The sequence below is a fragment of the Zingiber officinale genome, chromosome 6B (genome assembly GCF_018446385.1).
Source record: "Zingiber officinale cultivar Zhangliang chromosome 6B, Zo_v1.1, whole genome shotgun sequence".
In the NCBI taxonomy this organism is placed as follows: domain Eukaryota; kingdom Viridiplantae; phylum Streptophyta; class Magnoliopsida; order Zingiberales; family Zingiberaceae; genus Zingiber; species Zingiber officinale.
The window spans coordinates 128,907,431-128,931,695 of NC_055996.1; the positions used below are offsets into that span (position 1 = coordinate 128,907,431).

The following is a 24,265-nucleotide window of genomic DNA, read 5'->3' on the forward strand; positions in this document are numbered from 1 at the left end:
AAAGTAGAATGAATGTGATTTATTTAGTAGGTTGCTTGCCTAATTACTACTTGCCTATAGGAAAACTAAATCAGCGATTAAAGGTGATTAATCATCTCTAGTTTAAGCCATTTTGTTCTCCAAAGAAAGTATCTTTCTTCTAGTGCTCTGTCAAGCAAATGAAACATTTAATAAGAGTGTTGATGCAGGCATTGACAATGAGAAGGCAGTCAAGCTTTATGAAGTTCCACTCGTCAAATTCTTGGAGCAGAAATAGCTTTGTCATTTGGGTGGTAAGTTCCTTAAATCCAAAATTTTGTATGAACTTTTAATACACTAGGAAAAGAATACAAGAATCTCTAGCAACATAAGACTCCTTATCAAAGGTAACACCTAACTCCAGTTTATGGATGATAGGTGTAAATGCTCTTTGCCTAAATGATCTTATAGAGCCTAGGAATGTATCTTACTTGTTTCCTTTATTAATATCGTCACATCACATTATGCAGACTTGTTTCTTTCGTCAGTTTGGAAGTCGGTCGTACGGGCTGACTACCTTACCCTTCGTCAGGGTTTTATCTTGGTATGCTGGAAGTTTTAGAGACATTTTTATATTTGATATCTTGTTCATTAGTGATGTTGGCTTCATGAGTATAAAGGCCAGAGGTTAGACTCATGGAGTGTGATAATGCATGAGTATAGGATAAAACCTTTATTTGTTAGTTGTCTTTGGGCTTGCCATAGATTGCCATCTTAAATTAATACAAATGCATGCCTGCTTTACTTTGGGAATGTTTCCAGATAAAATCTTGTCTTTCTGACTCGCTTAATTTATTCTTCGTGGGGGGAAAAAAAGGAAGAAGGAATCACTTTTGGTTAGGTTGTAATTGGGCTATGAAGCCAATCACTTACATCTTATGGTTACACTTTCTCCTTTGAAGATAAAAACATTGCATTATAATCTTTATTTCTAAGAAATTTTTTAGTAGTACTTTAAACAAGTCTTTAGTATTTATAGTATGACTAGCATCATTTATTCTTCTAGCTGCTACCAGTGTAGCCACTTCATATGATTTGCTAACTTAATATCTAAAGTGCGCTTTATTTTTTGAGCTCGGGGTATAGTCAGAACTGCCAATCGGACGTGCGAAGAGTTTTTATTTATTGGCTGGCATAATGAAGGATCACTGCATCTGGAATTGAGTCTTTCTTGAGCACGTGGCAAAGTTATAATGTCTTGGCTTCTAAATGTAACTCTTGCTTTTCTGATTTTCAGTTTATTAATTGCATTTTCTAGTCTCATTCGCATGACATAGGACTGTATAACCTATATGCTCGATGTTCAGGTTTTTCTAATTCTCTCCTTTCCATATATTTTCTATGGAAAATTTGTGAGACAAAATCATAGTTTTCCTTTTAGACCAATCAATTTTATGAGATAACTGCTGATATTTTCAAGTTGATGAAATACTACTTGATATTTTTTTTTAATTGCATCTCATTTTCAGTTGACATGTAATACTCTTGTTAACAGAACTGGATCTTGTGCCTATGAACTGAGTAGTGCCCCCGAGAATTTTGAATTGTATGATTTAACAACTATAGTTTTTATTGTTAAATATAATTGTGGTTGACAACATTGATCAGTAGAAAATACACTTAGTTGCAAAAGGCTTTATCTAGACATTTTGTGAGGATTATTTGGGATATTTTCTCTCGTTGATGGAATTAATTTATTTTACTTAAAACTATTTTTCATGATCACTGGATTCTCCTTGGTATTATTCATGATTACCAGATAGATTTCATAAACATCGTACTAGGGTGTTGATCCTGTCTGAGAAGCTGGACACGACGGAGATCCGGAAGAAGGAAACCCACCACGCTGATGAAGAATAATGCCCGCAGAATACCGATCCGAGAAACCCAAAGCGGATCGGGAGAAATAGAGTCACCGAAAGTCCTCCTCGCACGAAAACCCGATGACGAAAAAGAAATCCAAATCTAAAGAGAAGAAACCCAGATCCGAAGCTTCCAAGACTTCCTGCGCACAAGAGACCAACCAACACTATCGTCAGTGACCTAAGACCGGGGTGGGAATCCCTGGCTAGGCCCTCCGACGCTCAAGTCAGTGATCTCTCTCGGTGTGGAAGAAGGAAGAAGAAGATGAACAGTTGCTGGAAATTAGGGTTATGAATGTATGCAATGATGTGAACTTACCTAGCCAACGGAGAGGATTCCCCCTTTTATACCACTTCATATAACCTCCGTCGTCATAAAGTGGACCCCGATTTGTTAGACTTTGTTATGAGATGACGTCAGTTGCGTACTTGTAATAAATGACTTTTAAGGAATCTTTCTTGTACCCCAGATGTACCTCCTTTGTCGTTTAGCACCTGTAAAATAATCTAAAAGTACATTTCCCGCTGAGATATATAACACCTGTCATGTGATCACATATTGCAGACATTATCATTAATTAGCCTATTTGAAATATTTATCTCTATTCTTCCTCATGAGACTTCTGTCCGCGCCATTTTATGTTATCTATCCTACCTAACAATAGGCCATATTTTATCAGGTATTTTTCCAAGGTGTTGGTCGACCTGGCTGATATTAACCTTAGGACGTGTCACGATCGATACTATTCTACATGCTTCAAAAGTATCTCTCGGTCGATATTAGCCTGCCTCCTTTGATATATATAGATCTTCCTCCTGGGAAGCATATTTCGGTCGATATAGACTTACTTCTTATGTCCAGGCCGATATTAGCCTACCTCCTTTGAGGTATGTAGATCTTCCTCCTGGGAAGCATATTTCGGTCGATATAGACTTATCTCTTATTGAGGTATGTTCCGGCCGATATTAGCCTACTTCCTTTGAGATATGTGGGTCTTCCTCCTGGGAAGCATATTTCGGTCGATATAGCCTTACCTCTTATTGAGGTATGTCCCAGCCGATATTGGCCTACCTCCTTTGAGGTATATAGATCTTCCTCCTGGGAAGCATATTTCGGTTAATATAGACTTACCTCTTATTGAGGTATGTCCCGGCCGATATTAGCCTATCTCCTTTGAAGTATATAGATCTTCCTCATGGGAAGTATATTTCGGTCGATATAGACTTACTTCTTATGTCCCGGTCGATATTAGCCTACCTCCTTTGAGGTATATAGATCTTCCTCCTGGAAAGCATATTTCGGTCGATATAGACTTACCTCTTATTGAGGTATGTCCCGGCCGATATTATCCTATCTCCTTTAAGGTATATAGATCTTCCTCATGGGAAGTATATTTTGGTCGATATAGCCTTACCTCTTATTGAGGTATGTCCCGGCCGATATTGGCCTACTTCCTTTGAGGTATATAGATCTTCCTCCTGGGAAGCATATTTCGGTCAATATAGACTTACCTCTTATTGAGGTATGTCCCGGTCGATATTAGCCTATCTCCTTTAAGGTATATAGATCTTCCTCATGGGAAGTATATTTCGGTCGATATAGACTTACTTCTTATGTCCCGACCGATATTAGCCTACCTCCTTTGAGGTATATAGATCTTCCTCCTGGGAAGCATATTTCGGTCGATATAGACTTACCTCTTATTGAGGTATGTCTCGGCCGATATCAGCCTATCTCCTTTGAGGTATATAGATCTTCCTCATGGGAAGTATATTTCGGTCGATATAGCCTTACCTCTTATTGAGGTATGTTCCGGCCGATATTGGCCTACCTCCTTTGAGGTATATAGATCTTCCTCCTGGGAAGCATATTTCGGTCAATATAGACTTACCTCTTATTGAGGTATGTCCCGGCCGATATTAGCCTATCTCCTTTGAGGTATATAGATCTTCCTCATGGGAAGTATATTTCGGTCGATATAGACTTACTTCTTATGTCCCGGCCGATATTAGCCTACCTCCTTTGAGGTATATAGATCTTCCTCCTGGGAAGCATATTTCAGTCGATATACACTTACCTCTTATTGGGGTATGTCCCGGCCGATATTAGCCTATCTCCTTTGAGGCATATTCCGGCCGGGATTAGCATACCTCCTTTGAGGTACATCCCGGCCGATATCAGCCTGTCTCCTTGGTTTTATTACCTCCTTTCCTTTCCTTATCGGGGACCCACAAAACCTAACCCATATCACTAGCCTTCCCTTCAAGTCTAGTCAAAGGAGGTGTAGACGACTGACTAGACCTAAGTCTAGTTTTGTCTTTTCCTACCCGTGACTCTGCACCAGATATTGAAATGACCTCACAGATTTTGTGTACAACTGTCTCACTAAACCAAGTATAGTGATCCTGTGAGCCTTTTGATCCTTTAAATAGGGTTACAACCTTCTCTTCATCCGTCACCCATCTCAGTTCTTTTCATTCCTTGCCGCCTGCTATTGCTAAGGTTATGGTCTCGGATCCTCCTTTTTGGGGTCGACTTTTGTCGGACAAGGTGAGATCTATATATGAGTTTATTGGGATTTTTGCTCTGACTACCTCTAGGGTTCAAGGGATTGTCTTAAGAGATGAAACTTCACAATTCAGACTTTCCATCCAAAGATGTCGATGCTCTGAAGGACTCAAGAAACTTCATAGAGATTTTTGCTACTCGTAGAGGGGCAGCCAAATGACCCACGGGTGCTGTGTGAAGGGCACAGCACATGTTACCCCTGGGCTAAGCTTGGTTGCTTCACTTGCAGAGCTCTAGGGCTTGAGAGGGGAAGTGGCTCTTACATTTACTTTTCCATCATGATCTAAATAGATCCTTCTCCCTCCCCTTGCCCTTGAGTTTTTTTGCTTTGTTACTTTCTTCGTCCCAGGCTAAATATTGCTACTTATGAGCCTTGACAAGCCTGGGCGAGGTAAAATGTTTCCATCTCTGCTCAATGGTAAGTTTGAATCCAGTGGGACTGAAATTTTCTAAGCGTTTCAAGAGCTTGTGTTTGTAAACTTTGTTATCTATCTGAAGCTTACTGTTCTGAGGGAAAATGTGATGTTATGTACTTGATCAAATTCTAAGTGTAAAAACAAACTCTTGTATTGAATTAAATGATTCTATTGAGTCCTTCTGTACTTTATAAGAATAAATGTGATGTTGTATTCATTACCTCTCTGCGTATCCTTCGTGTCATTTATCATAACTGAGGCTATCTTAACTGTTGGAATACTTCTATATCATGGCTAATATTATGCCAACCAACATTGTTTTATTGATTGAAATCAATATTATACTTACCTGGCATAACAAAAGTTATATCGGCTAATATAAAATTATTTTGATCAATATTAGTTTGCATTTTATAAGGACGTTAATTCAAAATCTGTTATTCGCCTAAATCTCCATCCTTAAATGTTTTTGTCCTTAGCTTGGACTTAGTCAAAAAAAATCAGCCCTTTTCACTTTATCATGTCCAGTTAATTACGTCTTCTTTTGAAGCTTCCTAGCTGGTGATTGGCTCTTCTTTGGGTGAGAGAATGTCAGAAACGTACCCCGAGGCGCTACCAACCCCAGCGTGATCCGACCCATCACATCCGATATAAATGTTTTTATGATGGTATGACACATACTTTTTCTAACTGCCACGTCACGTGGGCCTATCGCCTTTCTCTTGTGATTCTCAGCGTCTGCTGAGATAAAAATATTTTGATCTAACGATGGTTGTGTGCGCTTCAAACCCTAAACCCTTCGTCTCCTTTTAAACTTTGTTCCTTCTTTTCTTTTCTCTAGAGTTCTTTTCTTGTCGCAGTCTTCAACTAAACCCCGTGCTCACCGTTTCTCGGCGATCTCCTTTCTTGCCTTTAGTAAGTAATCTATTGTTTCACTAGCCTATACTTTTGTCCATGGCTGAGGAAGCAATTGCTCCTTGGTATGTCCATATGTCTTCTTCCTTTGATAAAAATGCGAGGCTAGCTATCCGTCGTCAGTATGAAATTCCCCGAGAGTATAGCATCATAATCCCCACACCGGATGATCGTCCTCATCGTCCTCCTGTTAATTACATAACCTTTTTCAGGGATCAGTTGATAGGAGGCTTAAGGTTCCCCATTCCTCCTTTCTTGATTGAAATAAGCCAGTATTTTGATATTCCTTTGCAACAGTTTGCCCCCAACGCATTTCGTTACCTATGCGGTACTTACATGCTGTTTCGTTTGCGGGATATTCCTCCTACTCCTCAAAATTTCTTTATGTTTTCTTATCCCAAATGTTCAGAACCGGGTGTTTTCTTGTTTCATTCATGAACTAAAATGGTTCTTTTTGAGGATATGCCCTCGTCTCTCAAAGCCTGGAAATCCCATTTTTTCTTCTTAAAGTTTCCAGGACCCATTCCTTGGTCTCATGCTTGGAAATCTTTCTTGCCCCCCTTGCCCGATGTCAAGGAGTTTCATCTTCATCCTTCCTTCCCTATTTATTGTGAGAAATTGTTATGTCATCGACTTTCTATTCTCAAGTGGCTAAGAGTCGATCTCCTATACCTATTTGGCTTGAGTCCCGCCAGACCTGATACTCGAGTTCCTTTAGGTAACGCTTTATTTCTTTCCTCTTATTTTTAACTAACTAAACTATTTTTTCTTTTCTATGTAGTGGATAGCTTCTATGATGCTTTGATTGACGAAGAACTACGTCTGGAAGAGGATGTCATTCGCGCCAAAGAAGCCAAACTTCTGGCTGCTATTGTTCTTCCTCCTTCAATCGAGGAGCCGGCTCCTTTAGCAGAGGCACCCAGTTCTTTAGGGGTTCTTGAAGCTATTGAGGCTTCTGAAGGTCCTTCTACGGAGATCCTTGCCAGTTCTTTACCCGCTGTTATTTCACCAACGGCTGCTGCTGTCTCCTCGTCTGCCCCTCTTCCTCTCATTGAGCTCACGTCTCCCGATAACTCTGGTAAATCGATAACTAAGCTTTCTAAGGGTAAACGCCCAGGGCGCAAACTTACCAGAGCTCCTCCGTCAAAAAGGAGGCTCATCCTCCCTGCTGAAGAGCTAGTTTCAGAAGGTTTTGCTTCGGCTGACCTTCCTTCTGATGAGCCGACGTTGGCAGAACTCTATCCTTCCCTTAGTTTTCCTACCTCACCCTTCTCTAATGCTAGTGCTTCTGGTGATGTATCTTTCACTTTTCCCCTATCTATTCCGACTTCTGGGTCTTTACCTTCCTCACCTTCTTCTTATTTAGTCTTTGTTCCTCCATATATTCCTACTTCCTCCTTTTCTACTGGTTCTTCTACTATTCCTGTTCTTCCCATACTTCTAGGAGGTTCCTTCGCCGGTGATTGAGATAAAGTTTGCCCTATATTTGAAGAACTCAATACTCCTGAAGCAATCGACCGTTTCTCCCATAAGGAGAATCGGGTATATCTATTAACGTCTACTCTTTATTTCTCAACAATTATCTTATGATCTTTTATCATATTTCCAGCGATGGATAGAAAATATGGGTTTTTCTCGACTGCTGCACAACTTATACACTGAAAACAAGCGGTTGAGATCTGAAAATGATAAGCTAAGACAAGAGGTTGCTGAGTTATCTTCTGCTGCGTTTTCTGCTGCTGCCAAGAAACAACTCGAAACACAAATTGAAAGTCTTCAAGCACAATTTAAATCGGTTACGGACCTTAACCAATAATTGACTTCCAAACTTGGCGAACTAAAGGATAACTATGAGACAGAATTGACTGAAAAACTCAAAGCCCTGCAGCTGAAGGAAGATGAAATAACTTCCTTGAACACCTCCCTTAACTTAGTTAAGACCGAAGTTTCTGCCAAAGAAACTGAATTGAAGACTTCCCAAATGGCTTTGGTGGTTTACAAGGATAACGAAGATGTTCGGTACAGGGAGCGGGCCATTGCCATGATCGAGTCTCCTGAATTCAATAGGCCGATCGTGAAGTCCATCTTATCAGCTTTTACTGCGGGAGCTCAAGGGGCGATTCAGCAATTAAAAGAGGAGAGCTACTTATCTCGTAACCCTCCTCCTAATTTCTTAAATTGACGCAGACTCATTGAGAATAAACCCCCTGATCTGTACCCTAAGCTGACTTTGACTTAAATTCAAATTCTTATAAAGAGGAGGGCAAAAACTATGTAATGACGATCTCACGTAACGCTGATTATTCTCTTTTTTGTTGTTAATTTTACTCTTTCTCATGGTAGTTATATGTTTTATATAAATGTGTCCAATGTTGCTCGGTTTGTCACCATACAACCTTTCCCAACAAGTTGTCACGTCTTAGATCGTTTCCTTATGACCGGACGATATATATCAAGATTGATAAATATCGCCCGATATTTCATAGCGTAGTTATGTCTCGCCTATTTTGACACAGTTCTATCATGATGTCCCTAATATCGGTCAATTTATTTTACTTGATCGGTTTACCCTTATGTCTTCATATGTCCTTTTTACGTATTAATCGAGTCTCATAGTGTATATTATTTGACTCATTATGATAAGCTTTTGGTCGATACATTTGGGGGATCTTTGTCTCGGCCGATCTATCAGAACCGCCCGATTCATATCTACGGACCTCATCCGGTATCCTTTAACCAAGTCTCATCTGTTAACTAATATCTGGTGCTCAACTTTTATTTTATTATACTCATACCCTAAACTTATGATTACTGGACTAATTTTTCTCTGTACTTGTCAGGCTCTCTTAAGAATTACCTCTAGGGAAACTTCACACATTTTTCGAGGTAGATTACTTAACTTTACCTCTTTCTCTTGATTTTATTCTTTAATATTATTACTCATTTCTGACGATTGGAATTCTAAGTACCTTTTATTCACCTTTTTCCTTCTGTTGTTTCTGTTTGGGGGTTTTAGCACAAGGCCAGAAGAAAAAACAAGGGTTTACGAGGTTTTCTTCCGCTTTCCTCCATCTCTCGCCCTCTTCCTTGATTCCTGTTTCATTTTACCGTCGCTCTATGGCAGCTTCTCCTCCCGCATGGTTTCTCTCGTGTGTTTCCAACCTTATAGATACAGAAGAAGTGGACTTGCAGGCGACCTATGGTTTTCCTTCTTATATAATCCGTCCTGCTCCTCATGAGGGTTCGCATCTACCTCCTTTAGGGTGTATATCTATCTTCCGAGACCAGGTCCTACAAGGTTTTCGCTTTCCTCTTCACCCCTTTTTCTGTAATGTCAGCCGTTATTTTAATATCTCACTCAACCAGTTTGTCCCTCAATCCTTTTTCATTCTTATGGGTTTTATTGGGGTATCTAAACTGTTAGATTTCCCCTTGTCTCCACGTCTTTTTCATCACTTCTTTATTCCTCGTCGAGTGGATGTGGGTGTTTTTAAATTTCAATCTCGTCCCAAGTCTATTTTGTTCAACCGCATTCCTCCTCAAGGGGAATGGTATCACAAATTTTTCTATATGCGTCTCCCTTCTCCTCCTCCGTTTCCTATCCAATTGATACATGACTTGCCTCCACTTCCTAGCACCCATGATCTTCTTGACGATCCCTCTGTTGCTTCTGCCCTACCTAAACTGAGGGGAGCAAAATTCAGCTTGCCGCATCTAATTGTGGAAGGTTTAATGTTTCCTTTCGGAATAAGCAAGATTGACACCCCTTTGGAGGGATCCTTTGGTATGTAAAAATATCTCAATCCATATTTACTAATTAATACATCTCTTTTATAATGGTGTTCAATTCCTGTGTTTCAGCTGATGTTCTTCTACCAGCCCTTATGTACAAGAATCCTGCCATGACTAAGTCTTTTGTAAATAATCTTGGAGAAGAATGGTTACGCGACCGCCGATCGGATCCTAATTTTTCCACCTTGGGTTTACTACCTGAGGAAGAACGACGAGCAGAGGCGGTTGCAGCCATGGAAGAGGAAGAAAAAGAGCCTTTTGTTGCTTTAGTTAAAAAGCCAAATCTTACTGAGGATTCTCCCTTTGGCGATTTCTTTGGTACTTTTGTGCAAGCTCCTCTTGTCCCAGCGCCCCTTTCTCTCGAGAGAGGTAAGGCACCGAAAACTCCAACCCATATTATCTCTAATCCTGCTCTTAAGATGATGAGACCCGGTCTACTTATCCCTTCTTCTTCTATTATTTCAGCTCCCTCTGCTTCTGCTTCTGAGACGGCCGTTATCCCTTCTGTATCCTCTGCATCTTTGGCATTGGCCTTGCCTCCCTTGGCTTCTAGGCCTCGAGCAAAATGGACATCTTGCCGGAGATCTTCTCCCGGTGTCATTCCCTCGACTGTTAGTGTTCCCACAACTGCATCAGCTCCTCCTACACTGTCACCTTCTATTCCATCTAGTTCTTCCTCTGCTTCTCTTGTTTCTACTATTCCTTTCCCTTCTATTGCCTCTTCTTCTTCTTCGCCTCCTTCTTCCTCCCCTCCTCATCCTTTATTTAAACAGGCTGCGGGTTTACCTTCTCAATTGGGACAACCCTCTAATCCACCTAGCTATGGTACTCTGCAACTACAAGGTCTATTAGCCGAATCTTGGCTGCAAAGTTACGAACAACTAAGAGGCCTTAGTCTTCCACATTGAGCTGATCGCCATAGTCGTCAGGCAGTGGCTGTAAGCATTTCTAGTTATATGTTATCAATTCTGTACTTTCATCTTTAACTTACATCATCCTTTTGTTTAGTTTCTTGCCTCAAGTCTACATATCGACCAGCTACTTACAGCTAAGGACCATGAGAAAAATAAATTAAAAGCTCAACTGGAGACGTTGAAGGCTACTTCACCTTCTTCTAACAGCGATATGGCTCAGTTGCAAGAGAAAGTGACCCTACAGGATCAACAATTGGGGACCTTGAAACAAGAATTGGAGGAGTGCCAGCAATTATTGAAAGATAAAGAGCTCGCCAGAAGAACTTTAGAATTACAGGTGGATCGGCTACATTCTGGTCTTCGACTAAAGATTGCTTTAAAAGAGAAAGCTCTCTCAGACGTTTCTCATAAAAGTCTCCTTTTAGAGAAAGTAGAGAAGCTTCATAATGCCTGTCTTTATGACCAAGCTCAAGACCTAGCCTCTCATGATTTCACTATCCTACAGGAACAAGAACAAAGGAAAGCTCAAGATGTTGAATTGTCACTACTCCAGAAGGAATTGGAACAGCTCAAATCAGAAAAGGATGCTTTGAAAGATCAACACACAAAACTGCAGGCTGATTTCCAAAGCTATAAGGAGCAAGAGAAGAATCGGTGAGAAGAGTGGCGTCAGGCTTATTTAAAGTCTTCAGCCTTTGCCCGAGAATTCGTTCGTAGGATAGTAGGTGCTTTAAATCATTCTATATCGGGAGTTCTTCAATAGTTACGAGAGGGTGGCTATTTACCCAAGGAACCCCCCCTTTCTTTCATAAATCGTCGTAGGCTTAACGAAGAATTACCCGCAGATATAAAAGGTCCCTTTCTAGATGTTTAAAGAGATTATTCAGAAAAAGGCTTGTAAATGCAGAACTCATAAAGAAGTATAACCAAAGTTTGGCAATCAAGCGATCATGCTGTATAAGAAAATTTTAATACTTACCTGTTTCTCCATTGTGCTGATTTGAGAATGTCTCTCTTGAAATGCTCCTGAACATTAAATATAAGCTTTATTCTAGAACTCCTTGCTCATCTTTTGAAGTTAAGCCTTGTCTTGATGAATCCTCCCGCAAATGACATCCAGTGTGCTTCATATCCCCAAAAGAATAAATAATCCCAAGTGATCTTAGATAAGGAATCTGTATAAAAATCCTGAGTTCCGAGCTGAATATACTACTCCAGGCGAATTTTAAGTAAATACTTCCAGACGGATGGGCTTTCAAATGAATAACGTATCATATGCATAGAATCCCCTTTTGAATCCAGACTTCATGTCCGTATAACCCCGGTCGATTAGGCTTTGAAATTATGAGATTTTTCGATCAATTGTGTTTTGTGATGGTTTAGAGTCTCCGGTTCCTCCCATGAAGACCCATCTGAGCTACTTCATGAGATTTCCCGATCGACTTATGTTCTGTGATGGTTTAGAGTCTCCGGTTCCTCCCATGAAGACCCGTCCGAGTTACTTCATGGGATTTCCCAATCGACTTATGTTTTGTGATGGTTTAGAGTCTCCGGTTCCTCCCATGAAGACCCGTCCGAGTTACTTCATGGGATTTCCCGATCGACTTATGTTCTATGATGGTTTAGAGTCTCTGATTCCTCCCATAAAGACCCGTCCAAGTTACTTCATAGGATTTCCTGATCGACTTATGTTCTGTGATGGTTTAGAGTCTCTGGTTCCTCCCATGAAGACCCGTCCGAGTTACTTCATGGGATTTCCCGATTGACTTATGTTCTGTGATGGTTTAGAGTCTTCGGTTCCTCCCATGAAGACTCGTCCGAGTTACTTCATGGGATTTCCCGATCGACTTATGTTCTATGATGGTTTAGAGTCTCCGGTTCCTCCCATGAAGACCCGTCCGAGTTACTTCATGGGATTTCCCGATCGACTTATGTTCTGTGATGGTTTAGAGTCTCCAGTTCCTCCCATGAAGACCCGTCCGAGTTACTTCATGGGATTTCCCGATCGACTTATGTTCTGTGATGGTTTAGAGTCTTCAGTTCCTCCCATGAAGACTCGTCCGAGTTACTTCATGGGATTTCTCGATCGACTTATGTTCTGTGATGGTTTAGAGTCTTCGGTTCCTCCCATGAAGACCCGTCCGAGTTACTTCATGGGATTTCCTGATCGACTTATGTTCTGTGATGGTTTAGAGTCTCCGGTTCCTCCCATGAAGACCCGTCCGAGTTACTTCATGGAATTTCCCGATCGACTATATACTATGTAAAAATATGATGTTTGTACTGACCTTGTGATAGTTTTTAAAGTTTCTAGGTTCTTGATGGGAGCTGCATAGGCCTTTAGGGTTCTCCCCTGTAGATTGCTCGAAATAGATAATGAAAGTCCTCTTGATATTTATCAATCTGTACGAACCATACTTATTTCCGTGGCGATATTTGTCTCGCTTGGCTTTTATTAAAAGAGTAGAGTACATAAACTGTAGGTATACTTGTCCTCAGTCACCGAGGACTTCAAATAATTGTGATTTGTTCCTCCAGACACATTCTTGAATAGTATGATGTAGTTAGGTTCGATAAGGCTGCAAGTGATTTGCACTCCAAGGACGTTCTAAAATTCTTCCTTCAGTATCTTGGAGATAATATGAACCTGATGTGAGTTTTTCTATCACTTTGTAAGGTCCTCCCCATTGTGGTGTCAACTTACTGACATCTCCTACAGGTTTAATTCGCTTCTATACCAAGTCTCCTACTTGGAAAAATCTGGGGATGACTCTTTTGTTATAGTTTTGTCTCATCCGTTGTCGATATGATGCCAGACGAGTAGCAACTTTATCTCTAATCTCCTCTATCAAGTCTAGCTCCATGAGTCGTCGACCTTCATTGACCCCATCATATAATTGTCTTCTGTCAGATTCTACTCCCACCTCGATGGGAATTATTGCTTCTCCTCCATAAACTAATTGAAAGGGAGTGATTCCTGTAGCCTCTCGAGGCGTAGTACGATATGCCCAGAGAACGCTGGGTAATTCATCTACCCAGCTACCTCCGACATGATCCAGTTTGGTCTTTAAACCTCTTATGATTTCCCTATTGGTTACTTCTGCTTGACCATTACTTTGCGGATAAGCTACCGAGGTGAAGGCCTGAGTAATGCTGTAACTGTTACACCAGTCTAAGATCCTATCCCCTTGGAATTGCCTTCCATTATCAAAGACTAATTTATGAGGAATGTCAAATCTACAGATTATATTTTTCCATAAAATTTAATAACTGCATCTTCAGTAATTCGAGCAAGTGGTTCCGCCTCCACCCATTTAGAAAAAATAATCCACCGCTACCAATAAAAACATTCTCTGTGCAGCTGCCATAGGAAATGGACCTACTATGTCCATGCCCCATTGATCAAAGGGACATGCAACTATAGAGGTTCTCAATAACTGTGTAGGATGATGTGAGATATTTTGATATTTTTGACAAGAAATACAAGTTCTTACCAACTTGTTAGCATCTTCATGTAGAGTAGGCCAGAAATATCCTGCTAGCAGAATTTTGCGAGCCAAAGATCTCCCCCCTATATGACTACCACATGAACCTTGATGGACTTCTCGTAAAATAAACTGTATATCTTCTGCTCCAATACACTTGAGCAAAGGTCTAGAAAAAGCTCTTTTATATAATTGTTCTCCTACCATAGTGTATTGAGCAGCTCTCTTCTTAAATACCCTTGCTTGTTCTGTATCACTGGGAAGAATACCTTGCTGCAAATACAATATGATTTGAGCCCTCCAATCACCTTGAATTTCTGCTTCAGCATGTCTTTCAATACAGGATATTAATAGAGTTTGTTCTACAGGCCGATCTAGACTCCATGGCACTATAGCAGAGGCCAATTTAGCCAATTCATCTGCCACTTGATTTTCAGATCTAGGAACCTTTTGTATATTTACTTCTTGAAACTGGGACTTCAACTTATCAAATGCTTCAGCATATAACTTAAGCCTGTCATTATTAATTTCAAAATTACCTGATAGTTATTGAGCTGCTAACTGAGAATCAGAATAGATAAGGACTCGAGCCGCCCCTATATGCCGAGCGGCTTGCAGTCCTGCTATCAGGGCTTCATATTCTGCTTCATTATTGGTAGCTCTGTAATTTAATCTGATGGAAAGTTGAAGTCTGTCTTCCATTGGAGATATAAGAAGAACACCAATTCTGCTGCCTTGTCTAGTTGAAGAGCCATCTACATAAACTTTCCAAATGTTTTCTTCCTCAGGGCTCTGAACTTCTATGATGAAGTCTGCTAGAGCTTGTGCCTTGATAGCCGAGCGAGGTTGATATTGAATATCATATTCCCCAAGTTCAGTTGTCCATTTAATCAGCCGACCTGATGCCTCTGGGTTGAGTAGCACCCGTCCAAGAGTACTATTGGTTAATACAATAATCTCATGTGCTAAGAAATATGGGCGCAACCTTCGAGCAGTCAATACTAGGGCATAAGCTAATTTTTATAGTGTAGTGTATCTACACTCAGCTCCTTTTAATAAATGGCTAGAAAAATATACAGGTTGTTGTTCCTTTCCTTCTTGTCTGACTAATACAGAGCCCACAGCATTTTCATTAGCCGACAAATATACCCAAAGAGTTTCTCCTACTATAGGTTTAGTCAATACAGGGAGAGTAGACAAATAATCTTTCAATTCTTGGAAAGCCTTATCACATTCTTCATTCCACTAAAATTTATTAGCCTTTCTAAGTATTTTAAAGAAATGGAAGCTACGATCGGCCGATCTAGAAATGAATCTAGACAAGGCTATAATCCGGCCTGTCAGTGTCTGAGCTTCCCTCATATTGCGTGGTGGCTCCATGTTCTGCAGTGCCTTGACCTTGCTCGGGTTGGCCTCTATCCCTCGTTCGGACACCATATATCCCAGGAACTTCCCCCCTTTCGCGCCGAATAAACATTTGCTCGGATTTAATTTGAGCTCATATTGCCTTAATGTCTTGCAGGTCTCTTCTACATCCCTGCACAGATCAGCAGCTTGAAGAGACTTAATTAAGATGTCATCAACATATACTTCCATATTTCTACCAATCTGCTTCTGGAAGACCTTATTCATAAGCCTTTGATAGGTTGTTCCTGCATTTTTTAGTCCGAAAGGCATAACATTATAACAATAAGTACCTTCAGATGTTATAAAACTGACCTTTTCTTGATCTTCTTTAGCTAAGGGAACCTGATGATAGCCCTGATAAGCGTCTAGCATAGAGATGTATTCGCATCCCGCGGTGGAGTCTACCAATTGATCGATCCTGGGTAATGGATAGTAGTCTTTCGGGCAAGCTCTGTTGAGATCCCAGAAATCAATGCATACTTGCCATTTGTTTCCAGGCTTAGAGACTAACACCACATTAGCTAGCCAGCTTGGAAACTGTACTTCCCTGATGTAACTGGCTTCCATAAGTTTAGTTATTTCTTATTTGATGATCTAGTTTTGTTCCGTGCTAAAACTCCTTTTTCTTTGCATGACCGGGCGAGCATCTAGGAAGACATGCAAGGAATGCTCCATGACTATAGGAGAAACGCCCGAGACTTCTTTGGGAGTCCAGGCGAATACATCATTATTCTTCTTCAGGCATTGCACCAATTCGGCTTTCAGAGCAGGATCAAGATCAGCCACAATATATGTAGTAGCTTCAGGCCGACCGGCCTGGATTTGAACTTCTTCCTTCTCTTCATAAACCAGGACGGGCTGCTTCTCCCGAATGGCATTAACCTCCATTCTTTGAATCTTTCGAGCGGTGTTAGCTTCAGTTCGAATTATTTCCACATAACACTTTCGGGCTGTCTTCTGATCTCCTCGCACTTCCCCAACTTGGTCATCCACAGGAAATTTAATCTTTTGACAAAAAGTAGAAACGACCGCCCTAAACTCATTTAAGGCGGGTCGACCCAGTATCACGTTATAAGAGGATGGAGCATCCACTACCATGAAATAAGATCTTCTTGTTCTCATTAGAGGCTCTTCTCCCAGAGATATGGCCAACTTTATTTGACCCAACGGTTGTACTTCATTGCCTGTGAATCTATATAGAGGAGTAACGATCTGTTGAAGCTCACTAGGATCGATTTGCAGTTGATCGAAAGTCTTCTTGAATATAATATTGACAGAACTGCCTGTGTCTATGAAGGTACGAGAAATGGCGTAGTTGTCTACCACAGCTTTGATGATCAGGGCATCATTATGGGGTATTTCTACCCCCTCGAGATCCCTGGGCCCAAAACTTATTTCGGGACCGGCCGCTCGTTCCATACTACATCCCACGGCATGAATTTCCAGTCTTCGGACATGTGCTTTTCTGGCTCTATTAGAATCCCCATCAGTGGGTCCGCCCGCAATCATATTGATATTTCCCCGAGCAGCATTGCTCCTATTTTCTTCCTGCCGAGTCGTCACAGCTTCAGAGGGTGCTTTCTCCGACACTTGGCTGGTACCGACCGGGACTGGTATTGCCTCCTGACGAGGCTCGACCGAGCAATTTTCCAGTTTGAGTGGACTTTGCTGCCTGGGGTACTGCTATCGATAATAGTTCTGCCTCTGATAACGCTCCCTATTAGCTCGTTTATTTCTTAAAACAAAATAGTCTTCAGTATGATGACTGCTAGTTTTATGATAAGTGCACCATCTCCTTGGTGCCTCTGGCTGTATCTCCACATGTTGTACAGCTTATGGACGATACTCTGGTTGTCGATGGGGTGGATGAGTTATTCTAGGCCCTCTTGGTGGAGGCACAGGGACCGGAGCTTTCTCCTTAACTTGGGTAGGAGAAGAGGTAACACCCTCCTTTCTGCGAGCAGCTTGAGCTTCCTCTACATTAATGAACTCGGTGGCACGCTCAATCAAGGAATCAAAATTAACAGGAGGATTCCTTACTAAATCTTTAAAGAAATCATTATCATTTAAACCTTGAGAGAAAGCGCTAACTAATATTTCAGTGGTAGCATTAGGTACATCAATAGCTACCTGATTGAATCTTTTGATGTATGCTCGGATGGACTCTTTAGATGCTTGCTTAATTGAAAGCAGGCTCCAAGGAGTCTTATGATACCTTTTGTTTCTGGAGAAATGGTGCAAAAAGACTTTCTTGAAATCCTTAAATTTCCGAATAGACTTCTCTAGCAATCTCTTGAACCAGCACTGTGCAGCTCCTCCGATGGTAGTGAGAAACATCCGACACTTCACCCCGTCAGAGAATTGTTGTAATAATGCTACGTTCTCGAATTTCAACAGATGATCTTCTGGATCTGTTGTTCCAGTGTATTCCCCAATCTGAAGATTTTGATACCGCTTAGGAAGCGGATCATCTAGTACACTTTGAGAGAATGGGGAGATGACCTTTTCTGGTGAGCTATCACTAGTTATCATTTTGATCTTACGCTTTTCTCTATCTGGTGCTTCACCAGAGGACTCTTAGAACACGGGTCTCTTGCCCCCTTGATCAACGGGAGTGCGAAGAAAGGCTCGTGGACGTCTTGTCGGAGAAACAACAGCTGGAGGGAAATACGCATGTTCTTCTTCTTCCAGCTCCTTTCCTTTTCGATGCTCGGTAGTTGATATTGTTGGATTATGAGCTGTTGGTAGAGTAGCCCCGGTGTGGGCTTGAAGTTGTTGTTACTGCTGTTGTAAGGCTTTCTGAACGTGAGAATTGATGAGGAAATCCAAATCCTCACGACTGATAGTGAGTAGGTTTGATTTTCCGGCTTCTTCCATCCTGTAGTCTCAGATTCAGGTGAAGTTCCCACAGACGGCGCCAAATATGATCATGTCTGAGAAGCTGGACACGACGAAGATCCGGAAGAAGGAAACCCACCACGCTGATGAAGAATAATGTCCGCAGAATACCGATCCGAGAAACCCAAAGAGGATCGGGAGAAATAGAGTCACCGAAAGTCCTCCTCGCACGAAGACCCGATGACGAAGAAGAAATCCAAATCTGAAGAGAAGAAACCCAGATCCGAAGCTTCCAAGACTTCCTGCGCACAAGAAACCAACCAACACTATCATCAGTGACCTAAGACCGTGTTAGCTAGAGCCCTAGAGCCAAGCATTTGATGATTCTATTTTTGGACTTATTGTATCATATTCTATATAAATAAAGGCATTTGGATTTTGGTTATTATACTTACTTGTATTGGTGCCAAATAAATTAAGTATAATAATGTCCTTGAGTAGATGGTTCTCACCTATATCAATCGGTTAGTTGAACCGATAGTGAGATGATATAGGGAACACTACTCTTAATCATTCCTAGTCGAGTATTAACATTCAGGGACAATGTTAATGCAATAAGACTAGCATGTAGGTCAACTCGATGACTTGATCTCACAAGTCATGGATATAGAGATATCAAGTTGACACATGGGTATAAATTAGAGAATGTATACTGAATGACCCGCCATGAGAAAGTATCATGGATCGTTATATGAGTGTCATATACTTTCTCATGTGGCTATTAGTATGACTACTAGTCCTTAGACCTGAAGTCACCATAGATCCCTACATAAGGAGTTATGTACTTTGGTTTCGTCAAACGTCACCCGTAACTGGGTGGACTATAAAGGCGATTACTGGGTATATAACAAATTATGCAGAGGGATGTGAGTGATGTAGATGAGATCTATCCCTCCTATATGACGGGAGAGACATCGGTATTCTTGATAGAGTGAGACCACGAAGTGCATGGTCATGCCCAAATGAGTCAATATAGGATATTGAGCTCATTTGATTTAGTGAGTCTACTTGGAGTTCAAGATTTAGATTGGTCAGAGGATGACACGGTCTATGCCTCACATTGATCAATCTAGATGTCTAGGATAGAAGGACACTTGTCATATTTTGTGAGGAGTCACAATTAGTAGTCACAAGGTGATGTCGGATCTCGACATTCTTGTAACTTGGGTAGTAATGATGTGTTGCTAGATACCGCTCATTACTTATGCTCCTAAATGGGTTTAGGGCATTGCCAACGTTACAAGAACCTATAGGGTCACACACTAAGGACAATTAGATGGAGATTAGGTTCATATGATGAACCAAGAGGATTAGATTCATTTGATGAATCAAATTGGATTAAGAGTAATCCTAATTGGGCTAACTTGAGTTGGACTCAAGTGGATTCATGTATTCAATGAGTCTAATTTAGATTATGACTCATTAAATCAACTTAATTTAATGAATTAGATTCATTATATTAAGTTGGCTTGAATCAAATGGTTAGATTAGATCAACCATGGAAGAGATTTGGTCAAGTTTGACTTGACTTGAGAGAAAGATTAAAAGTCAAGTTTGACTTGACTTTATGCCACCTCATTGGTGAGTTGGCATTGATGTGGACCAATGATGTTACTCCACATCATCATGGGTGCCACCTCATGGAAGTTACAAAGTCATTCTCTTTAATGGCTTCACATTAATTGCAATTAATGCAATTAATTTGGGGTTACACATGGAGAAGTGGCCGGCCACATTTTTGAATGAAATGGATTCATTTTTCATTCAAGTGGTATTATTGCATCTTCTTCCTCTCAAGCTCTCCCTCTCCTCCTTCCTTGGCCGAACCACATAGGTGCTAGCACACCTTGGTTTTTGGTCACCTCCACCTAGTGTGTTCGTGTGGATACGTGTAGAGAGTTGTCTACATTGACAACTTCGAGATCCGGCGTACCGAGGACGAGCAGGATACGCAAAAGGGCACGTAACAAGGGTAAAGATCTTCATCATGTAGATCTAGAAGTTTTGTAACTCGTACTCGTATGTTTTCGAATTTTTCTTCGCACGAGATCCGTTGGCTAGGGTGATTCAGGGTTTCCGCGGCCCAAAAAACCCAACAGTGGTATCAGAGCCACGTGCGAAGCTTGTACGAGTTTAATTTGATTTTTATGAAAAATTAAAGCTTCTATACATTTCTGTAAATTTATGATTTTTATAGTTTTAAGAGTAATATTTCTCGTAGAAGCGAAGCACAAGTGTTTATACACTTGTAGGCTTCGACTACCGAGAAGTTTTTCCCAAAACGACATCGTTTCGACCCAAATCTTTTTGGGACAGCGGGATAAGGTGCTCTTGGATCACTTAAGAGCAACTCGCAATGGTTAGATCGCGGGTAGGGGTACTGCCCCTAACCCCGCAAGGGGATTTGCTCCGCGATTGCGCCCGAAATCGCTAATCGGGACCGCCGGGAAAAATGTACTCATAAAATCTGTAAAATTATGAAAAATTACAGAAAAATTACAGAAATATATAATTTTGAATTATATATTAATTTTGTGATAGTCATGGCCCAAAGACCCAATTCTATTGGATAATTGTGTTGTAATTCATAATACGGCCTGCGTGCCGTTATGTGATGTGCGTGCTTGTATTTTATTTTTATTTTATTTTTCGCGACCTGCGTGTCGTGCCTTTCTTTTATTCTGGTTGTAAATTAGATTTAGACTCGAATTTAACTCGAGTTTCAAAATTATAATGTACAAAAAATTGGAGCTGTGGAAGGTCCACTCGAGACGGAGTTACGAGGAAGGCGCGAGCAACACAAGGTGGTCAAAAGGAAGGCGCTTGAGAAGTTGACCTTAGGTTGACCATCCGATCTTCTCATTGGCTTGAGAAGATCGTAGTAGGGCCATGACTAATCACAAAACTTAGTTAATTACTTGTGTATATGATGCATGTTTAATTAAGTAATTAATTAGTGCCTAGCGATTAAGATTAGATCTAAATCGTGCACAAGATGCACCCTTACGATTAGATTAGATCTACATCGTGTACAAGATGCACTCTATCGATTAGATTAGATCTATTTCGTGTATATGATACAACATCATCTAGATTAGATCTAAATCACGACAACTCAAAATGCCTACCATGCCGTGATACCTACCACTACCTCGATCGCATGATGTTGTTGAATCTGCCAAAGCAGAGCAACACATACTATCTTGGTAGGGTACGGAGGGACAATCTTGGTCCTGCCTATCAACGCATGGGCGAGTACAAACTCAATTAGATTGAGTATTCCTAGTTTACTCGGTTGGATCGAGTACAACTATAGGCATTCTTCCAATGGTTGGAAAGGTAGGACAAAATCACGTTTATATTAATTCTCGGGCGTATTAGCCAAAGTTAATTCGAGTTTTAATATAAATGCGGATTTCATCCTATAAACAAGAGTTGCATAGAGATGTAATTGGTAATCGTTACCTACCGATCATACTAAGTCTTGGGCGTATTAGCCAAAGCTAACTCAAGGGTTAGTATGATGTGGATCTTGTCCCACATGAATTATAGAATTCAGTGGGAGCATCATTTAGTTAAAGGCCTAATTAAATGATTAAGAATATGATATTTATTTCTGCTTTTATTCTGTTGTAGATAACCATGACGTCAAATACGAACACCTTCTCCCTGCGATCTGTCCTTGAGAAGGACAAGCTCAACGGAGCAAACTTCCTGGACTGGTACAGGAACTTGAGAATAGTTCTCACTCAGGAACGTAAATTATTCCGGAGGCTCCTCCTGCCACTGCCCCGCGAGCTGACCGAGATGCTTTCAAGAAGCATCAAGATGACGCATTAGATGTGTCCTGTCTAATGCTCGCGACCATGAATTTTGAGCTTCAGAAGCAACACGAGTTAATGGGCGCTTACGATATGGTTGAACATCTTCGTCAACTATATCAAGGGCAAGCAAGGCATAAGAGATTTGAGATCTCAAGGGCACTGTTTCAGTGCAAGATGTCAGACGGGGCTCCTGTAGGCCCATATGTACTCAAAATGATTGGGTACATAGAGAACCTACAAAGGTTGGGGTTCCCACTTGGCCAAGAGCTGGCCACTGACCTGATCTTGCAATCCTTGTCGGATAGCTACAGTCAATTCATTCTAAACTACAATATGAACGAGATTGACAAGCCACTGCCCGAGTTGCTTAGCATGTTAAGAACTGCTGAGCTAAACCTTAAAAAGGCTAAGCCCAACACTGTTCTGATGGTTCAGAAACATAAGGGCAAGGGCAAGCCCAAAGGAAAAGGAAAGTCCCAAGCCAAGGGCAAAGGCAAGGCACTGAAGCCTAAAGGAGGGGTCGCCAAGGATGCTACCTGCTTCCACTGCGGTCAGACCGGGCACTGGAAGAGGAACTGCAAGGTATACTTGGAGGATCTTAAGAAGAAGCGAAGTGAGACTTCCACTTCAGGTATATATGTTATAGAAGTCAATCTATCTATTTCTACATCATGGGTATTAGATACTGGATGTGCTTCTCACATTTGTACTGATGTGCAGGCGCTGAGAAATAGCAGGGCATTGACAAAGGGCGAGGTGGACCTACAAGTAGGCAATGGAGCACGGGTTGCTGCTGTTGCTATAGGGACTTACTTTCTATCTCTGCCCTCTGGGCTTGTACTAGAGTTAGTCGATTGTTGTTATGTGCCTGCATTAACTAAGAACATTATATCAGTTTCTTGTTTGGACAAGAAAGGTTTCTCGTTTACAATAAAGAACAAATGTTGTTCCGTCTTTTTAAACGATATGTTCTATTGTAGTGCACCTCTGATAAATGGACTCTATATTCTAGACCTTGAGAGCCCTATCTATAACAAAAATATCAAGATGTTCAAGTCAAATGACATGAACCAAACCTACCTCTGGCACTGTCGCTTAGGTCATATAACTGACAAGCGCTTATCCCAGCTCCATAAGGATGGTATGCTGGACTTATTTGATTTTGAATCATATGAGGTATGTGAGTCATGCCTACGAGGCAAGATGACCAAGACTCCCTTTAGTGGGCACAGCGAGAGAGCGACTGATTTGTTAGGACTCATACATAGTGATGTATGTGGCCCTTTCAATGTCGCTGCTAGAGGTGGTTATAGGTACTTCTGTTGGAGCAATCCCAATGGTTCGTAGGACCATGTGTTTTGGTGTTTGGGCAAAGGGTTTAAGTTAGGTTTACCCTCGTTATTTGATATGTGTACTTGAGTTGTGCAGGACTGCAGGTGACACATGTGACTCAGGTTGACGTCTTCGGGTCCGATGAAGGATGGCATTGAGGACAAGCCGCGGGCTTGAATGCATCTGAGGGATCGTGGACAAGGCAGCAAGGACAAGGGCCGAGGGAAGCGACTTCGAGGCATACGCGAAGGATGGCATTGGAGACAAGCCGCGGGCTTGGATGCATCCGAGGGACGAGAGCCAAAGGAAGTAGGCTTGAAGGCAAGAGGTCAAGGCTGCAAAGAAGAGTCGAGTGAGTCGTGAGGGTCCGAGTGCGAGTGAAATGTACTCGGGATGGGAAACCCTAAGTTTAGGGTTGTACCAGTCGACTGGTACTGGGACCAGTCGACTGGTGGTGAGCACAGAAGCATTCTGTGCCCGAAATGGCTGGGATCAGTCGACTGGTCATGGGACCAGTCGACTGATAGATAGCCGTTGGGCTGGCACCAGTCGACTAGTGCATGGACCAGTCGACTGGTAATGGGCAAAACAGCATGGCTGTTTCCCCGAGCTCTATAAGAGGGAGCTTGGTTTGGCCGGCCAGAGTTGACGAAATTAGTGGTGGGTAACCTCTAATTAGTAGTCAACTAGTGCCCTAGCAATCCAAGTGCTCTTGATCGAGTTGTGGTGAGGTTTCTCCACCGACAAGGAGGATTGTGCTAGCCGGAGTTTCCGGGGATTAATCCACCGACGGATTGAGGGATCGTCCACCTTACGGACAGCCGTGGAGTAGG

The 24,265-nt window shown here is 41.5% G+C and overlaps 1 protein-coding gene across 1 annotated transcript in view; it reads left to right on the plus strand.

Annotated features, from left to right (window-relative positions):
• The first annotated feature begins 1,006 nt into the window (after positions 1–1,006).
• The window catches only part of LOC121991519 (probable NOT transcription complex subunit VIP2), a 91,166-nt gene continuing 67,907 nt past the window's right edge, over positions 1,007–24,265 (plus strand). The window contains exon 1 of the mRNA XM_042545513.1: positions 1,007–1,229. Within this exon, the coding sequence (XP_042401447.1) occupies positions 1,212–1,229 (18 nt within the window). The 5' untranslated portion in view covers positions 1,007–1,211. The remainder of the gene's footprint in view (positions 1,230–24,265) is intronic.